This window comes from Ixodes scapularis, unplaced genomic scaffold, assembly GCF_016920785.2.
Source record: "Ixodes scapularis isolate PalLabHiFi unplaced genomic scaffold, ASM1692078v2 PGA_scaffold12__126_contigs__length_90152505, whole genome shotgun sequence".
In the NCBI taxonomy this organism is placed as follows: Eukaryota; Metazoa; Arthropoda; class Arachnida; order Ixodida; family Ixodidae; genus Ixodes; species Ixodes scapularis.
The window spans coordinates 27529912-27550174 of NW_024609838.1; the positions used below are offsets into that span (position 1 = coordinate 27529912).

Consider the following 20263-nt stretch of genomic DNA (forward strand, 5'->3'; position numbering starts at 1 on the left):
ACCATAAAGGCCGACCACGAGCATGACTCACGTTCCGGTTTTGGCGCTTGTTTAGCACGCGCTCTGGCACATCCCAAAACCACCCCATTGCTCCATTTACCTTGGGTAGTTCGCTCGTTTGTTTCGCTGTTTGACAGAAAGAGAGCACTCCATTTAGCCAAAAAAAAAAAGCAGTCGCTTGCGAGCATTCATGCTAAAGCATGGCTTTGGTGCGGTGGTCCGCTTTAGCCATCAAAGAGATACAAAACCTTCCTTTCGATAGGGATTAATGCTCCAGCATATGTAATCACAAATACTTCAGCCTTTCCGGTTTTTAGGCATCGGACGATAGTTTGATTTGAAGTGACGCGAGTGACAAGACTGATGCGAGTCCTGCAAGCATTCCATCAACTTCTGCGTCAGCACGTCAGTGGAACTCAACCCAGAAGTTCTAATTTAGAGCAACATGTGACACCTGGCAGTCGAGAAACTGTTTTTGCCTTATTTTATTGCAAATTGCTCATTTAAAATAAAATTTTGCTCTACATTCGTTGAAGAAAAAAAAAAAATGAGTAGGCAAGGGGTTAACTCACCTTTTTTCCGACATTCATGCAACACCCATGCGAGCTCACCAGAACAAGACTCCTTTCTTCCACCGGGATCTCCATAACAGTCACTACGTTTTCCTACGCGTCAATGGTTTCAGTCGTTCCCTTCAGGTGCTTTACACCAGTCCCCACTTCATCTTTGAGCGAGGCAGATTCACGGTGCACGTGAACAGTCACGACAGAAGTCGCCGCCGACTGGCTCAAGCCGGCATTTATCTAGACACTCATGCCAGAAGAGCCGCCTGCTTTTCCCTTTCTACAGGCCACCACAAGCTGCATCTCGACCCCAAACAAGACTTCTAAAATCGTGCATTGGGTTCTGTATTCTTGAATGGCATATGCAACCACACCTCCTTCTCCAAGACGGCATTCTTGGCACCGATCCACGAATTGTTTGCCATCATAAGGACAAACACTCATTGCATGCCTTGGTGTGTTTGTTACTACTGTCACCTTTAGTGTTGAGATCAAATGGTACAGCAACTGCCACAAGGGGCACAGTAGATAGGTTTGGTCAGCAGGGCAAAAAGTATGCTTCAAACAATATAAAGTTCAGCTCAATCAAACAATGCCATTTCAAATCCAATTTTTATTCACCAATTCAACAGCACAGCACACCTACATAACTTCGATGCACATAAAAATATCCTTAAAAAAAAAAAAAAAAAAAAAGAAAGCAGAAAGCACAGCATCTGTACAAAGTGTATTGAAAGTGCTAATGTCGTTACACCTTTATTTAGGTTCAATGCTGACTACTGTATTGCTGGATTAAATAAGAGAAAAACTTTGCCTAGGCAAACCTACTAAGAAACTGAAATTAAACACCACTATACATTCCCTATTGCTAAACTCGCTGCAAAGTGCTTTGCTGGGCGATTGCAAGAAATGGCAAATCCTGCACCAAGTCAGCAGAGTTCTCTGCTGATGACCGGAGAAGATCTCGTTGGGAACAATGCTTTCTGAAGATGCGCACAGAAGTAAGCCTGGTTACAGTGTCACGAGACGGGGACCTATGCATTGTTGGGCATCGAAGCAGAGTGCCTTTCTCTGCCATTAAACATCTCTCGACTAGATGGCAAGAGCGGCGCAGTACTTTCTGCTTATGGAGCGAAGGAAACTTCCACCGACACAAAGCTAATAAAAAGAAAAGAAGGGCAATACCCTAAACCAAAACACTCACTTTACAAAACAGCACACACAGCAAAAGGTGCTTTGAAAGCAAGCACAACAACTTAAAATCCCCAAACCTAAACTGGGCACACTTTTTTAGACTTTTCTTTCTTCATATTTTGAAGTTACTGCACAAGCACATATGTGCACAAAAAGAGAGACAAAAAAATCAAAAATAAAAGCAAACCAAGATAAAAAAGAAAAAAGTCCTGAAGTGCTACATTTGAGTCAGTCATCGTGCATTATACAAATGGATGCTTCGATTACATCCATGCCGCAGCGATGCAAGGCTGTGTTGCCAATGACGTGGATTCAATGGGCCGGCCTTCAAAATGTGTTTATGTACTTCGTTCGCGGTGAATGCACTAGAAGTGCAGGATCAGCTGCTCGCAAAAACCATTCACGGCAGCAGCGCTAACTTCCCTAATCTTGGCATGTGCTTGCAGGTGCAAACAGGCAATGAAGTGACTGTCCACATTGCAGCCCGACGTAATTCATACCTAATCTGCTAAAAGGCACCACTACCATATGCCGTGCATTCATCTATAGTAAGCTAGCTTTACTCTGAACGAAGTTGATTTTGATATGACATATATTCCAATAAGCCATGTGTGTACGAATGCAGGCAACAGTATGTGCCGAGTCATCCGCAGTAAAAGAACACCAAGGCAATTTGAGCTATCGTTCGCTAAGTTCATCCTGTGGAATGTCACATGAGATCATTAAAATGCAAGTTTTAACGAGTCCTTAAGATGGCAAAACTGCTCTGTCATTGAAAGGCAACAATCTAGAACTAGCATGCTACAGGCCACACATGTTCCAAGTTTTAGTCAGAGCATTAAAAAAAAAGAGATTTTTAAACATTATTTAGTATATTTAGAAAAACTAAAAACATTATGAGTAGAGTAACGTCCAAATAACTTCTATGGCACTTTTGAATGTCTGGGGAGTAGTCCACATCTACCGAAACAGTCAAATAAAAAAAAAAAGTAATTTATGTAATTATTTCTAAGCTCTTTTCATCCAATCTGCCCTGTGACAAATGTCGATCCAAAAAGTTGATGATAATCGCGCGTCCCATCAGCAACAAGTGCCCATACTGCACCAAGCTAACTGCACTGCCAAGCAACCTGCTTGCACAGGACTAATTTATCTGTCAGCAGGTGCGAGTGAACACTCTGGACTGCTCCCGGGAAATTCCACTGCAACGGTTTTCGAGTGCTGCAATACTAAACATGAGAAGCGAAAAAAAAAATGGAGAGCGTCATTGGCTGTCCTGTTTGCCGGTGAGGGGGTGGCAGGGGCCAAAAGAGCGGTTCTGGAAAAAATCGGGGTATTGCAAATGGTCGGAACAGGGGGCGCGTTTCGAGACGAACGGCCAGTCATGTTCATATCTGGTTCAGCGGTATCTTGACCGGGAGGGGCGGGGCCTCTTGATCCTGTGGCGGCTGGATCTTGATCTGCTCCGACGGGTCGTACATCAGGAGGTAGTCGAGGTCTCCGTTGACTCCCATTTTCTGAAGAATAATATTAAAAATTAAAAAAAAAAAAGCACACACACAGAAAGGCAAGTTTTTGAACAGTCTCAAGACATTAACCCTTTAAGTGCCTTGGATGAGCCGAGCTCGTCGGCTGCTTTCTGGCTAAAAATGCCATGGATGAGCTCAGCTTGTCTAGTGGTTTTTTCGGTAGCTATCAATTCCTCAGACGAGCTAGGTTTGTCTGAGTAATTTGCGGTGCTGATCATAGATGGCAGCACTCGTTTTAGCTAGCAAATTTTTTTTCGCCGCCGCTGATTTTTGCGTAATGAACTTTTTAAATTTCATCTGTAATACTAGAGGAATAAAACTTCTAAATAAAAAAAATATGGCACTTTTTGGGTACTTTAAGAAAAAAAAAAAAGTGGCACTTAAGGGGTTAAATTAATACCACCTAGAAGACAAGGCCTGCGCATGACGTTTCGTTAGTAGATCCTCGACCCGCCACAAGCGGCAAACACCCCGGAGCTTGACGAGAGTAGGGGCCCCGCAGAGCGCGGGCAAAAAGTGCTCGCAGTGTTCCTAATAAGCTCGAAGCCTCCGCTAGCAGACGAATTCTCCGCTACTCATTGGTTTTGCCCATTTCCGTGCGAGATGACCAATGAAAAAAAAATTGTCATGGGTATTCGTTACTTTGAATGTTAAAAAATTGGTGCCTCCTCACAAGTGAAGGACATCTTCTTCGCGTGGGAAAGATGTTAGGGTTTTCAGGTTGCAATTTTGGGACTGCGATAACCTCCTATTTTTGCCTTCGATTGATTTTCTGAATCAAAATCTTCATATGTGCTTTTTGGTATTTATTAAATATATTAAAATGTGCAAGCTCCTTACACATTTATATTCGAATTTTATTTGTCTGCGCCGGAACATCTGCTATGGGTTATCGTTTGTTGATCAACCGGCTGCCTTCGGGCATACACCAGCGCATACTTGGAGATGGCAGGCGTGTCATGTGGTGCCTACCACTGGAAAAACAAGTTTTTGCGATGTGTTAGAAAGCCCTTTTTCCGCTTCCCGAAGACCGAACAAACGTGAGTAATTAAGTTGCTGCAGCATTAAAATTAAGCTAAAACAAACAAAAAAAAAAGAAGAGAAGCTCCTTTTTTTTAAGCTGCTGCTTTTCATTTTTTCCCCCCATGTGCCGCAATGAACGTTGTCGTAGAAGGAGTTTTTGGCTGGGTGATTTGTATCTTTCCATCGTCTGCTAAAGTTTTGTTTTATTCGCCGTTGTTTGCTACCCGTTCACCATTTTTCTTTATTTTCGTCCGAGAAGAAGACCCCATCTTTCCTGCAAAGTTCGGAAAATGTTTGCACGGTCATTTTCTCGTTACTTTCTTGTTTTTGTTCTGCTGCAGCGGCTAGTTCGCTTGCTCTGGTAATCTTAACATGTTGTTTGTGCACGTTTTAATGACCACTTATTTAGGTAAAAAACTGCGACAATGCAGTCTGCAACAGATCAACAGTAACCTCTTACGACGTAGTTGGAGCAGCTAAACGCCTTTCTTCCGCTTTCCAGATGCGCTCCAAACTCGTGTGATCCCCTGAGTGGCGATTGAGACTGCTAAATAGACTGCCCTACTTTTGTTCATGCGTGCTTCGTTATTTGATTGTCGTTGCAGTACCGATCAGTGGATTCCGCTTTGCAAGCGGACTGACCGTAATGAATTGTTCCAGCTGTTCGGGTGACGAAACGGGGCTCGCAAAGTGTCTGCATACGTAGACTCCGAGTCCTTTATCGGCATTCGCCACCGCTCTCGTGGGTTTCCGGAGGAATTACGCCGCCTTTACTGGCGGCCACAGCTGCGTGCGCGACTGCTTAGCGCGAGCTAATAACGAGCTACCACAGCTCACGTGCAACGTGCGTGCGACACCATCAAGATTGCCGATCTTAGCAATGTAAGCTTGTTCTGAGCACGACCACTGAAGCAGGCGATGGAGCAGGCGATGGAGCAGGCGATGGAGCAGGCGATGGAGCAGGCGATGGAGCAGGCGATGGAGCAGGCGATGGAGCAGGCGATGGAGCAGGCGATGGAGCAGGCGATGGAGCTCATCCGGGCTACCTAGGGAGCGCTGAAGCCGCCTCGGTGGCTCCGAGGCGAGAGCGCAGGCCTACGGATCCCCAGGTGGCGGGTTCGAATCCCGACCGAGGTGCCCGCAATATGACGGAGGCTTATTGCGGAGAAGGCGCCGTGTAACCGAGCTTTCGGTTGCACGTCAAAAGATCCCCAGGTGGTCGAAATTAATCCTCAGTCCTCCGCTGGGGCGTGCCAGATGCCCGTCGTAGGTTTGGCACGTAAAACCCCCAAATTTGACTTTTAGGGGGCGCTGAGGGGATCTACTAGTGATGACGTTTGGAGGAGGAAACACGCAGGCCTTGTGTTTTAGGTGGTATTGGTGAAACACACCTCAAAAATAACTTTTATGTGCAGAACACTCGCTTACGAAAGCAACGAAGACGCCACCGAAAATTGTTTGCGCTTCGAAGTACCATAGTTTCTAAAGAAAACAAAAAACAAAGTCTGCAGTCGTGGGGAGTCTGCCAGTTTCGATCAGCATGGGCGTCGTACAGGCGCGTGGTCGTGCATCACTACTGCATGATGCGCCTTAAAGACCCCAGGCCAAACAGTGGTAGTGCACTGGCTATATTTTTCATCTATAGTGGACATGCCAGACGTTTACCAACTTCCTTCTGTCTAGACAAACACACAACACACTTGCCTTTAACCCTTTGTCGGTCGGTGCCGTACATGTACGTCAGAGATTACACATCTGAAGGTGCCTGCCTAAACGTGAAACTGCCTGCACCGCAAGAGGTGTGGCCATTTGTTCCGCCTTTGGCGAACTATAAACATTATATTTTAAGAGTGTTTTGCTTTGCCGAGCTATTTGTAGCTTTCTAATCGAATAATCCTCACACATGATGCTCACTTGGCATACTGGCCACTCTGGCTCTTCCGTTTCAGACTTCCCAACGCTTTTAGGAATTCAATTCGGAAGACGAGAGCTCATCATCTGATGAAGACGCTTTGTAGAGTACCTCCTACTAGGAGTCTAAAGCTACTGGAATGTTCTGGAACCGGAAGTGCCAAAATGAAACGGAATGGAAGGGAGGAGACAACTTTTTGCTCTCCAATATTTTAATTTAATACTTCTAAGCCTATACAGCTCGCAAGCACCGTACATGCTCCCACTAGACAACCAAGAAAAAAGAACTTGTTCACCGACTTTTTTTATAGTATCTATTCCTTTGCAAACAAAACCTGAACACTGGGAAAAATATCTAAAAAAACAAATCTCGACTGTCAAAGGGTTAGCGGAGGACATGTTTTACGAGTTGTTTTCTATGAGAATTGTCACAAACAAGCATTACAAACGGTCGTCAAGAATGAGCATCGTGAACGAGTGTCACGAACGATCGACATAGACTACCGTTGCAAACGAGCGACACGCCGGGAGCGTCGCGCTACAAAAAGTCCTATATAAAGGTACAAAGTTTGAGCCCCAGCGGGGCTCGAAGCCGGGTTTGTGCGGTGCTGGTCAGATACTGTAATAGCCACCGAGCCGCCTAGCACAGCCACTCTGGAAGCATAGCGCTCCCAGCAAATCGTGCCAACGAGAGCGGTGCAACGTCGTACTGCGCAATCACTCGCCTCAAACATGTCGCACAAGAGCCGTACGAGGCAGCGCCGATGCAGCACACTCGTTCGCCTGGTCTCGCACCAAACCAACATCAGCAGTGCACAATGCAAAAACTAGCACAAACCAGACACGGAGCGTGGTGGGTGCTAGACACGTTACATACTCCCCGGCCTTTGTCAGCACCATCGAGCCTGTGTATTTTTTTTTTACTATCTAAATTTCTTTTTGCCGTGTCACCAATGCAAGCACATTCCCCCGAACAAAAAGACCCACCTGTGCCGAGTAGGGTGGGGGCTGCTGCTGGGGCGTGGGCGAGCGGACCATGGTGGCACAGCAGAGCCAGACCATGGTGACCACCACCAGGAAGAGGACCAGCATGAGCAGCCACTGCGGGATGCCCGACTGGCGCGAGATGCAGTCCAGCCAGCTCGATGACATCGTGGTCGGCTCCTCCGGGCTGATGGCAGCTACCTGGTCCTTGCCGCTGGCACTCAGCACCGGCGTCGGCTCTGGTGTGCGGACCGCAGCCGTAGACGTTTCCGGATCCGACTGCTCCTCTTCAGAGTCACCTGGGAAGGACGTGGAGACGCGTTTCAAAAGACGGAAAGTTGGGTTAGTTGGCACGAGAGCCTAACGTAAAACGGCGCAAAAAGGCAACGGACGAAGAGCAAGAGCCAGCGAATTTCGCTTTGGCAGCGGAACGACGGCGCAACTGGAACGGTTGCGAGCGCTTTAGGTGGAGATTGATAGTTGCTCCTGCAACCAACAACGGTGCAATTTAAAGGGGTACGGAAACAAAATTATAGGGCTCATTTTATCGCTTAGTTAAATACCACCTCGCATCAGCCCCTGCGCAACATCAGTCTCTTATTTGTAAACACGAGAAAAGTAATTTTAAAACAAATAAAACAATTTTCCACTCGCATCTCGTAATTTGGGGGGCCAAAGCTTTGTTGGGGGATCGTGACGTCTTGCTCCTCCCGCAGTGGTGCCACCCTTGGCAATACAACTTACTCATATAGATACTCTAGCCATGAACGCAATGACGCATTTGCGCTGCTAAGCTGGGCGCGCGATTGTTTTGGTACCACCGAGTCGTTTCCGTGTTAATTCATCACGTTTCCGTGCAGGACGTCACGCTATTGCGCGGCAGAGGGCCGCGTCAACAGCGTGTTGAACTGCCATACGCCTGCCCATGGTTTTCGAACGATGAGAAATTTCGAAGCGTGTGAATCTGTTTCGCGTGTCAGTCGTCTCTCGGGCGCCGGTGAAGACCGATTGCTTGTATGGTAAGGATTTTCGCGATGAGGATTATGAAAGGCGACCCACTCTCCTCAGGAGCCTGGGTCTTCCTACTGAGAATGTTCGGCTGCTACCAGGGGTTGAGCAGACTGCATTTTTCCAAGAAAAGAAAAGCCAGAAGAGCTCAGCAAACCGCACGAAAAGCGAAGCAAACTGGCAAGTGAGCATGCTGTTAATAAAACACCTAATAGCGCATACCTCCAGGCTGGCTAGTCATTATTAAATGCGAGGCACTTCTTGGCCACCCTGACCCCCTTCAGATTTTGTCGGCTGGTTCATACGGTTCTAGCCTGAATCGCCTGTCCGTCACCATGTGCGAGAGTGACTACTCATCCTCACTGACATCTTCCGAGTCCCCTCAATTGATGAAATCCTCGTCCTCTCTAGTTTGTAGATCACGGTAAAACGCACCTCGAACTACAAAGGCCGAAATGAATACATAACAATGGCCGTCGTGCAGCAGCGCAGTCCTCCGCCACTCCAAAACGCGAGATTGTAACACGCAAAAGCCACCGCGTGGCAGCGCTCATGATCATGCTAGCCTTTTGCTGTGCCGAGGAGCCCGACGTCACCACTGTGACAGAGTTCCCACGACGCACTGTACGCCTTGATGGCAGATTTCGAAGTGCTTGCTAGAATCGGATGCTTGAAACAAAGGATATAGCCATCCGCTCAAAATGCGAATGTGCGATTGTCGTTTACGGATATCACAAGTCATATTTCACCCATTTCTAAAAGGTTTCCATATATTTTGATTTTGCACCCCTTTAATGATGTTGCTAAATCAAGGCAATCGTGGAACTCCCTATGTAGGTGGATCGTTTCAAGCATCGTATGCAACAATAATTGCTGCATGAGCAGTGATTACCATTGCTATTGACTACCTCTCTGTTATACTTTTGGCAGTGACAAAAAAATGAATGTATTTTAATATGTGTTTGGTGTGTTGTTCCAAGTGCAAAAACACATTTCAAACTTTTTCCCACTTCCATGTAAAAAAAAAAAAAAAAAAAAAAAAAAAACAGCGCTTTTGCATTTGTGATACATTAACAGAGTCGTTTATAGCCTCTAAAAAACAAAAATCTTTGCCTTTTTCATGATTGCTTCAAGCTCACAGCCGCTGGTCTATGGTATATTTGCTGAGGAAGCCTGACTAAGTAATTTGAATTCTAACCGCTCCAAACAATCGGACACACCTTCGAACGACAGCAGGGATGTGGATATACTCTGTTCCGACAGTAGTTGAGCGCAGCTGCGCACGCTTGCACGGCTTTAAGAAGCATGTGCCTAGCGCTAGTACTTGCACACAGCCAAGACATTTTGAATTTGCGCACCAGTGACAGCACCACTGCACACAGCCGGTGAGAACTAATACCTTTCCAGCGCTCCTCATCCGGGCAAAAAATGACAAATCACTCGGCTGTGGACGCACGTGCGGTGTCCCACATTCGACAAAGAAAGTAATTGCGCACGCACGCTTCGGAGCCCAGTAAACAAAGACGGACGCAGAAGGCGATCATTTGAACGGTCTGCGGAGCAAGGAGCAAATCTTTTTTTTGCATTTTCTGCTACGCACCAGCATGAGGGTCGAGAATAGCCACGGGTCTCATCTCGCCCCGCACCACAACCAGGTTCCCGGTGTCCTTCTGCAGGTAGACCGCAAGGAATGTGCGCCGCAGAATGCGGCAGAAGTGGTACACCACCGTCTCGTAGATCCGCTGGACAAACATGATGAGGCTGAGACCAGATCCATCCGACTCCTGGAAAGAAAGAGAGAGGGAGAGAGACAAGCTAAGGCGAGGAGCAACGTCGGTGAAGAAAAGTCTGATGACATAGGACATGCAAGCGAACGACTATCCTGTCACATTGGCAGGCCCGACACAGGAACACCCAACTTCATGCAAAGCCACATTTGAGCAGCGATTCAGCCCATGAAATGAACTTCGAAGTCTTGGTGCAACAAATTTTGAGAGCTACAATAAACATTTCGTTCTTTCCCGTACGTTACCTATCTATAAGGTTTTTAAAACATAAAATACTTTCTTATTGTAGCCACCTCAACATTCGGCATCGAAAGGAAGTTTAAAAAAGGGCAGCTGCCGAGTCTATTTTGCCTCTCGGTTCAGCCGGGTCGTGGGGTCTTTGTCAAGGCCACGCCTCTGCGTCGCATGTCTACAGTCCTCTCACTTCAGCTGCATCGCTCACGGCGCTGAAAGGCCTCTGCAACATCTTTTCACTAAAGTATTTTATTTTTTTCGGACTATCTCGGTGTCTCCAAGAGGGCTGCGAGCTTTTTAGGCCTTCACTGACATATGCGCTGCTGTCGCCGCTCCGCAGCCCAAAGGATCGCTTATTTCAAACTCTCGATTTTAAAGGTCGAAGCTCTCCAAATTAGAACAAGTACGATACCTGCAACGCGTCTCTAAGCAGTGTGTATCGCGTCTTCATTCTTGGCCCGTATATGAGCGGCGCTTGCTGAAGGCTTGTGGCTACATCGGCGAGTGCTGCTCTTATGCCAAGTAGTGCATTTGCACGCATACCTTCTGGTCCTTCTCCTTGCAGGCCTTGTCGAACTGCGTCTGGCACCCGCCGTTGCAGGCATAGTGGATGTTACTGTCTGGGTAGGCTGTCGAACACTCTGCGAACAAACAATAAAATTAAATTTAAAAAAAGGCTCAATTTTATGAAGCATTTCAAAACCTCAGTGCCTACAAAAGGCACCTTTTGGCATTTCAGGAGGAAACTATTTGCGATCTCGTGGTAGTCAACCTCATTCTTGCCAACTTCAAAACCAGTTACCACGCAATCAATCACCTGACATGAGTGGCCATAACAATTAGATTACTTGATTACTTAGAAGAAAAAGTAATTGGACATTACTTAAAAAATAATCATTACTTTTTCAATTACTTTAGAAGCTTCGTGCCATTATCACTTAAAACAACGAGGAACTCTGTAAAAATAAAATTGCTCACATCTCAAAAACAAAACAAAAACTATCTGGATAAAACTAAACATATAAATAAATGTGAGTACGAGATCCATTCCAATATATCACATAAAGCTCATTGACGAGTTTCTTCCAGGTTTGATAACGGGCCTATTGTAAAAGTCACCGGCTGCTCATCGTCTCTATCTACCCTTTCCAGATTCCCGGATAGAGGCTTTTTTATACGGTGGCGTGGCATGGAGCGAGCGCAAATATTTTTTGAAGTGAGGATGCTAGATCCTGTGAGCTCTACTGCGACTTAGATTCAGCTCCGGAGACATTGATTTTGCACTCATTGTGGCTTGTTTTTCGCCTTCAAGTTAGTACCATCTCCCTCTTTCTGGCGCCACTTCTGCCAAAAGAAGTGCAGTCTTGTGGAATGCCAAACACTTAATTTGCATGTGACAAAGAGCTTACATGTTCTGTCGCACCTTAGCGTTTACACTATCTGGATTTACTTATCTTGGGGGCAGACGAGTGTAGATTGCTTTGAGCACGATTCGGATTGAACAGTTAATAAAGACGAAGTTTCTACATTAACCACCAAACTTCCCACTGAAAGGCTTTTCTAGAGAACTCAAAACCTGACAGTCCCAACTCGTAACCCGACAAACTACTCCATGAACTGTCCGGACAAAGAGCCCGACTTCCATTCGTAGAGTGATCGAAAACAATGGTTTTATTCGTTATGGTTCCCAGCATTTAGAAGCTGATAATGTGAACATGCCGCAGCCATTTTTAGCTTGGAATGTTGCGACCAAGTTTAAGAGTCGTCGTAAGCCAGGAAATTGGATGGGGTTTGAAAAAGTAGTAATGGTTACAACTCCAGACATTTTATTACTTAAAAAAATAATTGATTACGAATAATTTGATTACTTGTAATGAGTACCATACAAGTCTGCATATAGGTAACTGTAACTTACTTAGGGGTAACTTGGTAGCTCTGTTACATTTTTGGCAACATTGTACAGATAACTTTGTAACTTTGTGCAGGTAACTTCATAACTTTCGTATGGGTACTAATATTATCCAATTTCTCGCTGAAGCAGGACTGGCTACTGCGTATGTAGAGGATGCTCTTTGGTGCCGGAAACATCTGATCCAATTGTTCGAACTGCAACAATGCAACGTTTCATGTGCCACATGCAAGTTGACATTTCCGTGGCTAGCGAAACAGTTCCAAGGCTGAGGCTCTTCTAACAATGTCATGGCCACAAAAGCAAGAAAGAATTGATGCATTAGCTTGTCTTCTTGTTTTCCAATGACAGTATGTTACCAACCAAGGTCTGAAACCATACTGAACAGAGACCTGGAATGCAATTACAGGTATAACAGAGAGTGGAAAAATAATTACAAACATACTGCAGTTAAGTGCAAAGGTAACCAATGTGGAATGCAAGCCAATGGCAACTTCAAGCCAGGGGCACAGGAAGAACCAGGGACACGAAATCCAGGACACACTAGGACACTAGGTCATATTAGTCCTTACCGGGACACTGACAGGGTATTTATGCTCGCCAAGGTTTTTACTTGTACATGACATACGAGAACCCAGCTACACAAAACACAATTTGCGGTTCAAATGTTTTTCCTCCTGAAAACCGCCGATCGAGAACTGGCTGGTTTGAGTTGCGCTCGCTCTTTTCCTCACGATCGTGTGCCGTTCAGACTCGCGTACCAAATATGATCAAAGTCGTGAGTCATCGAAGGCACACAGTCAATATTAAAATTAGAAAAGAATATAAAACCCATTTTTTGTGGCTTCTAAAAAGCCGCAAATATGTCGATTGAAGAATAATAAAAGAGACTTTCAGCCTTTCCACTCCGGTGAAGAAGGAAGACCAGCGAAGCTGTACTATGATGGGAATGAAGTAATGGTAGGCCGCAAGTCGGCAAGCCAGAGTGGAAAGGCTGGAAAGGTTGCCACCACCTATGAGCAATGGCAGCAACCAGACAACCGGCAAGCCAAATGTCTGGTTGCCGCCGTCGCTCATAGATGGCGGTAGCTGTCTGGAGTGTCGTGTCGACATTTATTTGCTGGCATACACGACCCTGGGGAAACTAACCCTTACCAACTCTGCTGTAAAAAAAAAAAAAAAAAAAGAAGTTGCAGAGAGTATTGGAAGTATGTGTACTGCATAATTCTGAACATGGCATCATATCACTGGAATTGCAGGCTTGACGAAGCGGACTAAAGGGTTGTTTATACTTCATAACTTCGACAAGCACACCCGATCGCGTTGGCCAATGCTGGCTGCGAACAGGGTATGTACTCCGTCATCGGGAGCAATGCGATGTTCACAACGGAATGGAACATTCTCCATTCGCGTTGTCGACAAGCGCACATTGACGACGGTGGTTACCCCAGAAGCACTTGCACGAGAAAACCATGCGGGAACCCGGACGTTAGGGCTGGTCGGAGCGTGCAAAACGCTCACTTCTGCGACCTGAACCTGCCATTCTTGCCGTGTGCTGTTCTCAAGTTTGTGTGTATAATTAACGTTTGTGTGCTCCACTGGACGAGTGTGTGCGTGGACGTGGACGGCTTCAAGAACGTGCTACACCCGAGGCTCGTTCACCCTTTAGGCCTAACTAGCCGGTTGTGGTGGCACACAAACAAAAGCTGAAAGCTCGACGACGCGCCAAATGTAGGGTTATTTAGAATTAAGGATAACCTAATGTGCGTGCTATATAGAATCATCTGCTAGTCGTACGCGCCGGCAGCCATTCCCGATTGAAACGAGCGTTGTTGAACGTACGGGAACAACAAACCCAGTGGAACATATCTAAACTATTTGGCCGGCCAGAAATTTTCAAAAACTGGGCTGTCTCAGCTTGTAAACGATAGTTGTGGTACGCGGTGAAATGGCACTGAATCCCGGATTGTTTGTATAAGCTCAGTAAACTGAGCTATAATTTCAAATGCGTGAATTGCATAATTTAGGCATCATACATAGGCTGTCTTCGGTGTCAGTCTCTTGGGTTAATTTGAAAGGCTAGCTATGATGATAGCACACTGGCCATCTGTCGGAAAAACGTCGCTGTGGTATGTCCAGTGCATCGCTTCCATCAAATATCCCAACAGATTCACCGGAGTCGCTTGGTACGACTCCGGCGAACCCGCCAAGCGGCTAGCTTCGATGGAAGAGTTGTTGCAATTTTATGTTTTTCCGTCGACGTTCGTGTGACATTTCGGAGAAAATAAATGCTGGTTTGCACTCATTATCTCCATCACTTTTTTTGTTTTTGAAGTGCTAAACACTGACCCAAATTGCTGCTACCAATGCAAAGACATCAAGCACAAAGTGCCTGACAGTTGCATGTTTTTCGCCTGCTTCACACAAGAAAAAAAAAAAAAAAAAATGCAGTCGGGTGTTGCCATGTGACTTCCGGCAACTTTCTCCCTCTTCCCCCAGTCCACATGTCGCAGCTATTAAGGGGGGCACTAAAAAAGATTCTGCGATCGTCTGTTCTTGGTCATATCCGATTCTACGGGCTCTAGGCATCCTAGAAATTAAAAAATTACAATCACATGATGCCGATTTCCTTATTAAAAATGTGATGAAAGGTTGAGACACAACCCTTTCTGAGTAGAAATTTCAGCTCAGGAAGGGCGGGGCATACCCCAGCAGCGGTGTCAGCTTGGCGACTACGGGCACTCGTTGGCCAATCGCAAGCCGCATCTTTCGGAGAGGCGGCTTGTGATTGGCTGTCGAGCACTTATTGTCAAGGTGCCGACACCGCTGCTGGGGTATGGCCTGCATTTCCCGAGTGGAAAATTCTGCTCAGAAAGGGGTGTGTCCCAACCTTTCACTGTGTTTTTAAACAAAAAAATCGGCGTTGCACCATTGCAATTTTCGAATTTGTGAGATGCTTAGGGCCGTAGAATCAGTTATGATAAAGAAGAGACGATCGCAGAATCCTCTTTAGTGCCCCTTTATCTGTGCTCATGTTTCAGTTTTGAGCAGTTGCATTTTCTTACTTTATTAAAAATATATGTGACTCCAGAAAAATATTGATTGGGTAGCCCAGCACCATAATAAATTGCATAACAAAAAAATAAAAAAAAAAATATTTTTGGGAGGGCTGTCAGTGTCCCCAAGCACATTATCGATTTGGTTACTCTCCATTTGTCCAGAAAGTTCCCCCATCTTGTTATGATAAGCTGTATCCACCTTGTCCTTTGTGTGCCTTGGATTACAATAAAATACCGAGCAAGTGCCCACCCCACTTTCACTGGCAACTGGACGAATCTAGACATGGGCGCTTATCCGGTCAAGTCAGTAAAAACCAAAATGGCGGCCAATAAAGAGCTTTGAAGGCAGGGTGAACGGAATCAAAGAAAGCACATTTATTTTCACATGATATCCCCATCAAAGCAACTGGCGGTCTTGCGGCTGCCACAATGGAGTTATTTTGGAGGGAGTGGGTGCTTAACGCATAATTTGCAGAATTCCCAAATTCGGGAAATGCTAATGGTGGGCGCTTTGCGGTATTTTACGGCAAGTCTGAAGTTGCTAATGGCTTGCCATGGTTTTTGTGCGGTATCCATGTTGGTGACCTTAGGGTCGACTTTCGGTTTGCTGGTGGCCAGTATCGATGGATAGATGCAAACGGCGGTACCCTTTACAACGGGCGGTTGCTTGCGCCACCTAGCCTAGAAACTAAAACCGAAAAGTATGGCTCCTCCCTTCACCCTCCTAAGCCACTTTGCTTACCATTTTAATTTTTGTAACTATCACCAGGCGGTGTAGAATATCACCAGGATGACCTTGAGGGTATCGGGGCAAAAAAATGAAAACATCAGCCCTTTGCCCCGTCCAGGGAGTCACCAATATTCCTCTGATAAAACCTTGTCAGCGTTACCCCAGCACCGGGACCACTGGGCGACAGGGTTGATATGTCATTGTTGTCTAGGATCAATGTTGCCAACTGTCACCGGCACGAGGCACGGCAGGAGGACCTTTTGATTCCAGACTTGCTAAAACAGCTTGCAACGAAGTAAGCCAGATCTAAAACACAATGAGCATTATTTCAAAAGCGCATCTGTCGCCGACAAAGGCCACATAGCTTTGCGCAACAAAATGGAGGCCTCCACGTGTCGCTGGGACATAAGGGTTATCGTTAATGGCATACGTATTAAGGTAGAAGGCCTCAAAGTTGGTGTATTTGTTTCACCTAATCTAAAGTTTGGAATTTTTTTTTTTTTTTTTAGTTTATAGAGCACATGAAAACTGCATGCAGTTCACTTAAACTTTAGTGCATCATATGAAACGGGAAACATTTTTGGCGTACTAGGTTTCGCCTGCCTTTCACAGGACCGCAAAGTTAGCAACTACTGCAGTCCGCGGTGGGAGCGGGGTCATCGTACTATCTTAAAACATTTTTTTTTTCTCGTAGTGAAAACGCTTTTTTGACATATAAAGTTGTTCTGTGTGATTCATTTGTGTGTGCATCACATTAACAAAAAAAAGAAACAGAAAAAATAAAAAAGTTGAGTGGACATGCAGGTTCAATCTCTCGTGGAATCACCCATAAGCGAATGTTGTGCAACACAACGGAGGTGACCCTACGACCTGCCACAGCGGCAAAAGACGACAAATGAAAAGGCAGACGATAGTCTTAAGCTGTAGCTTTCGAACGAGCAACCACTTCAGCAGCGACTAAGCACAAAGGTTTGCCTTTGACAATATTGAGTCGAAGCCAAAATAAAGAAATAAGCCAAAGTCATGGGATCCAATGTCGGATACATGTTTCGCGAACCTTCGACAATCCAGGACCGCTTTTGTCTTGGCAAGGCTACGAGATCACAAATTTAAATGCATGGAAAGCAAGCTTCCATCCTAGTTCGCCACAGCTGGGACCGTGATACCAGACGGAACCAGTGCTGCAGCGCATACAGCTGCAAAACCAAATGTTAACCACAGAGTAAAATTTACATCCGAACATCTGTTCGTAGCCAAGCCATCGGCAACTGCCCTTTGTATGCTTCGCACAAAACATGATAGCTCTTATTTTTTTCTCGGAAGTTTATCACGCAATTTGCTGCGAGGCAATGAAACATTATGATGACTCAGGCTCAACGTGGCACTAACTTATCCATCCACCAATTCAACATGTGGAGGCAGTCTCAATGCTATGTGCAGCAATGCTGCTATCGTATAAAATATGTGCGACTCCTATCGCACGTTTCACCACCGACTTGCCCAGATTTCTACGCTTTTACAGTTCCCAAACCCAATTTCTGTAGTTTGCACTTCAGCTACCAGACAGATTGGCTCTCGCACATCTGAGCTGGATAGCCTTAGTATGTTTCTAGCTAAGTTTTTACAACAATACTAATAAACAACACAACCCCCCCCCCCCCCCAAAAAAAAAAAAAATTAACAAGTGATATTTTGTAAGTTCCAATGCGAAAACAGAGCCTGTTTCCAGTAGCAGACGCCATTCAGCTCGTCGGCCGCCGTTTCACCATTGAAAATTTCCAAAAATAGACTTTTGAACCAAGTGACGGAAAGCTCCAGAACTTTGGCATCTGGTCCAGACCTCTGGCACTACATTTGCTTGGAGACCAAGTGTCTGGAGACGCATAGTTTATTTTTGGGTTGTAAAAAAAAAAAAAATATTTTTGGGGACTCCTTTTCTGTACATAGCTTGCACTGATGTCACGTCAACAGCCATTGTGAAGAAACCTGCTGCTGCATGCATACCTTCTACAGCACATAATTCGTATTACGGAATTTGTTGTTCTCAGCTAGAACAAGTAGGACTGACCACTGGTATGGCAAGATGAAGTCATGCACAAGCCATGTATTGTCATGTAATAATTATTTTATTACTATTTGCTTTCTACCAGAGCATGTGAACTAATCCTTTTAAGACACTTTAGACGGCCCATAAAAACCGAGTTCTCAGTGTACTGCACTGTAATATTACAGTAAAAAAAAAAAAAAATCAAGGAACGCATTTGCGCCGTTCAAAAAAACAAAAACAAACCTGTTCTGGGCAATTTATGCAGCACTGTGTGCATTGTCTGCGAAGTGGCGGCGTAGATTGCCCAGAACAGGCTTCTATTTTTTTTTTTTTTTTTCATTTTAACAAAGCAAAGTTTCAATTTATTTTGCTTTTCTGAAAAATATTTAGCAGCTTCACGGCTCTCCAAATTGTAAAAAAAAGCTTTTGCCGGCTTCTAAAATAAAAGCAAAACTTTTTGTTATTGATGTTCGTGCCGGCTTATCTTGCAGGAGAAAAAGAATTCCATGTACGAAGGTTTAACCAACGACAACCAAAAAAGGAAGACCCGCGGCCTTATCAAGCAAACCCGAGAACAATGCCCAGAAACGGTATTTGTTCATTGCCATTGGCTGCAACATCTGTTTAACCGATGAGTCGCAGTCGAACATGTATGGCAGCTGCAGGTTCACATCATAAACGATCTTCACTGTCCTCTACCCTTACCAAAATTCTAACAAAATGTTAAATTCCTTATACACATTAAACCCTGAACTACAAAAAAAAAAAATGTTACGCGCATTTTTTGAGGCGCGGAAGCACCGACTATTCGTGAAAACAAAGCTCACGTGACCTTATGTTTGCAAAACAAGAACAAAAACAAATGCACCAGCTGTGTCAGCCAGTACGGGCAAGGCGATCCCATTTTATAGCGACATCCTCGCGAACATCGGTATTTCTAAATAAAAATAAATAAATAATAAAAAAAAAGAGCTTGAGCAAAGGGATTACCATTAAGGCAGGCCTTGAGTGTGGCATTCCAGTCGTTTTCTACGGCGTTGTAGCCGCACTCTGTGAAGAGACTGCATCCTTTTTTGCAAGCGTTGAGGTGCTTCGCCTGCAACAGAAAGCGGAAAGCGAACACAGATGTTTCCAGCGATCTTTTCTTTTTTTAATTCTTTTAAAGACCCGACTGTTTCTGCAGCTTGCTGCGTCGCTCCGTAGTGACTAAATCCGTTTTCGAGAAGTCGCAGAAGTGCAGTGGATTCCGTACCACTCTTTGTTACGACAGTGCTTTTTTCAGATTTCTTCTGTTTAGTTCTAGCTGCGTAGTCACCGGTGCGTGTCGATAATTAGTGGGCACGAAAAGGCATCGCGGTTTTAAACCATAAAACAAAACGAAAAGGTTCACATATGACCTCGTTTGAAAATCGGAAATAAAGAGCGTGAGCGCGAGCGTTGAGGTGCGAGCAAGGACAACTGAAACACAACGGAAACAGCCCCAACGTTTGATATCGGAGGTTCGTCGTCGCGTGTGGACGTACTCGTAACTTTCGGCGCCGTCTGTACTTACGTCGGGGTACGTGTGTTCCGGATACGTCCGGTTGCAGGCACCTTCGCAGGAGTCCGCCTCAGCGGATGGCGTTGGGGAGACTGGCTCAGAGCAGCATAGTGCGACCGAAATCGCCAGCAGCGCGAACGCGTTCCTAGTACACTTGACGAACATCTTTCATACGTCTCGGGCACTTCAACAATCCATGGAAAAGCAAAACAAAAACACTTAACAACACGTAAGCACCAAGCCCGATCTCGTCTACGCAAGCTGCAGTTCACAGCCGCAGAACTTATATGCTTATATCAGATGATCGCAGCCCAGCCAGCCCAGCTCTGTCGCCACCTAGGTGTCGGCTCGGACAAAACGAAACTGTAATTGGAGCTTTTGTCACGATAAAACCCTCATAATAAAAAAAAAAAAAAAATAATATGAGGGACATGGTGTTCAGCTTTCTAAAAATAAAAAATAATTAGCGCAAGAACGGAAGCATATAAAAGAGCACGGATTTTACCTCTCGCCATTTGTTGTTGCCACGGGCGCAATAATTACCTCGATTCATCCACTGGATTCATCAATGTTACTTTTTTTTTTTTTTTTCTCTTCTGATGACGAAATAATTAAACTTATATGCAATCTTTTTTTTTTTTTATTTAGTTCGTGAATTAAACAGGAGGCATCTAGGGTTCCTTGCAACGTTTTTATTTATAATACACTTCAAAACTCGCTGGAAAAGATGCACACACACAACAAA

General features: G+C 45.2%; 1 protein-coding gene across 1 annotated transcript; it reads right to left on the bottom strand.

The window, feature by feature from the left end:
- Window positions 1-1156: 1156 nt before the first annotated feature.
- On the bottom strand, window positions 1157-19883 carry LOC121835348 (transmembrane protein 59-like). The gene is made up of 6 exons (XM_042289477.1): window positions 19531-19883; window positions 18969-19074; window positions 10777-10874; window positions 9813-9996; window positions 7208-7503; window positions 1157-3274 (listed from the first exon to the last, which is right to left on the bottom strand). The coding sequence occupies exons 1-6, from the start codon at window positions 19681-19683 to the stop codon at window positions 3146-3148; spliced, it is 966 nt and encodes a 321-aa protein (XP_042145411.1). The 5' UTR covers window positions 19684-19883; the 3' UTR covers window positions 1157-3145.
- Between the last annotated feature and the right edge of the window lie 380 nt (window positions 19884-20263).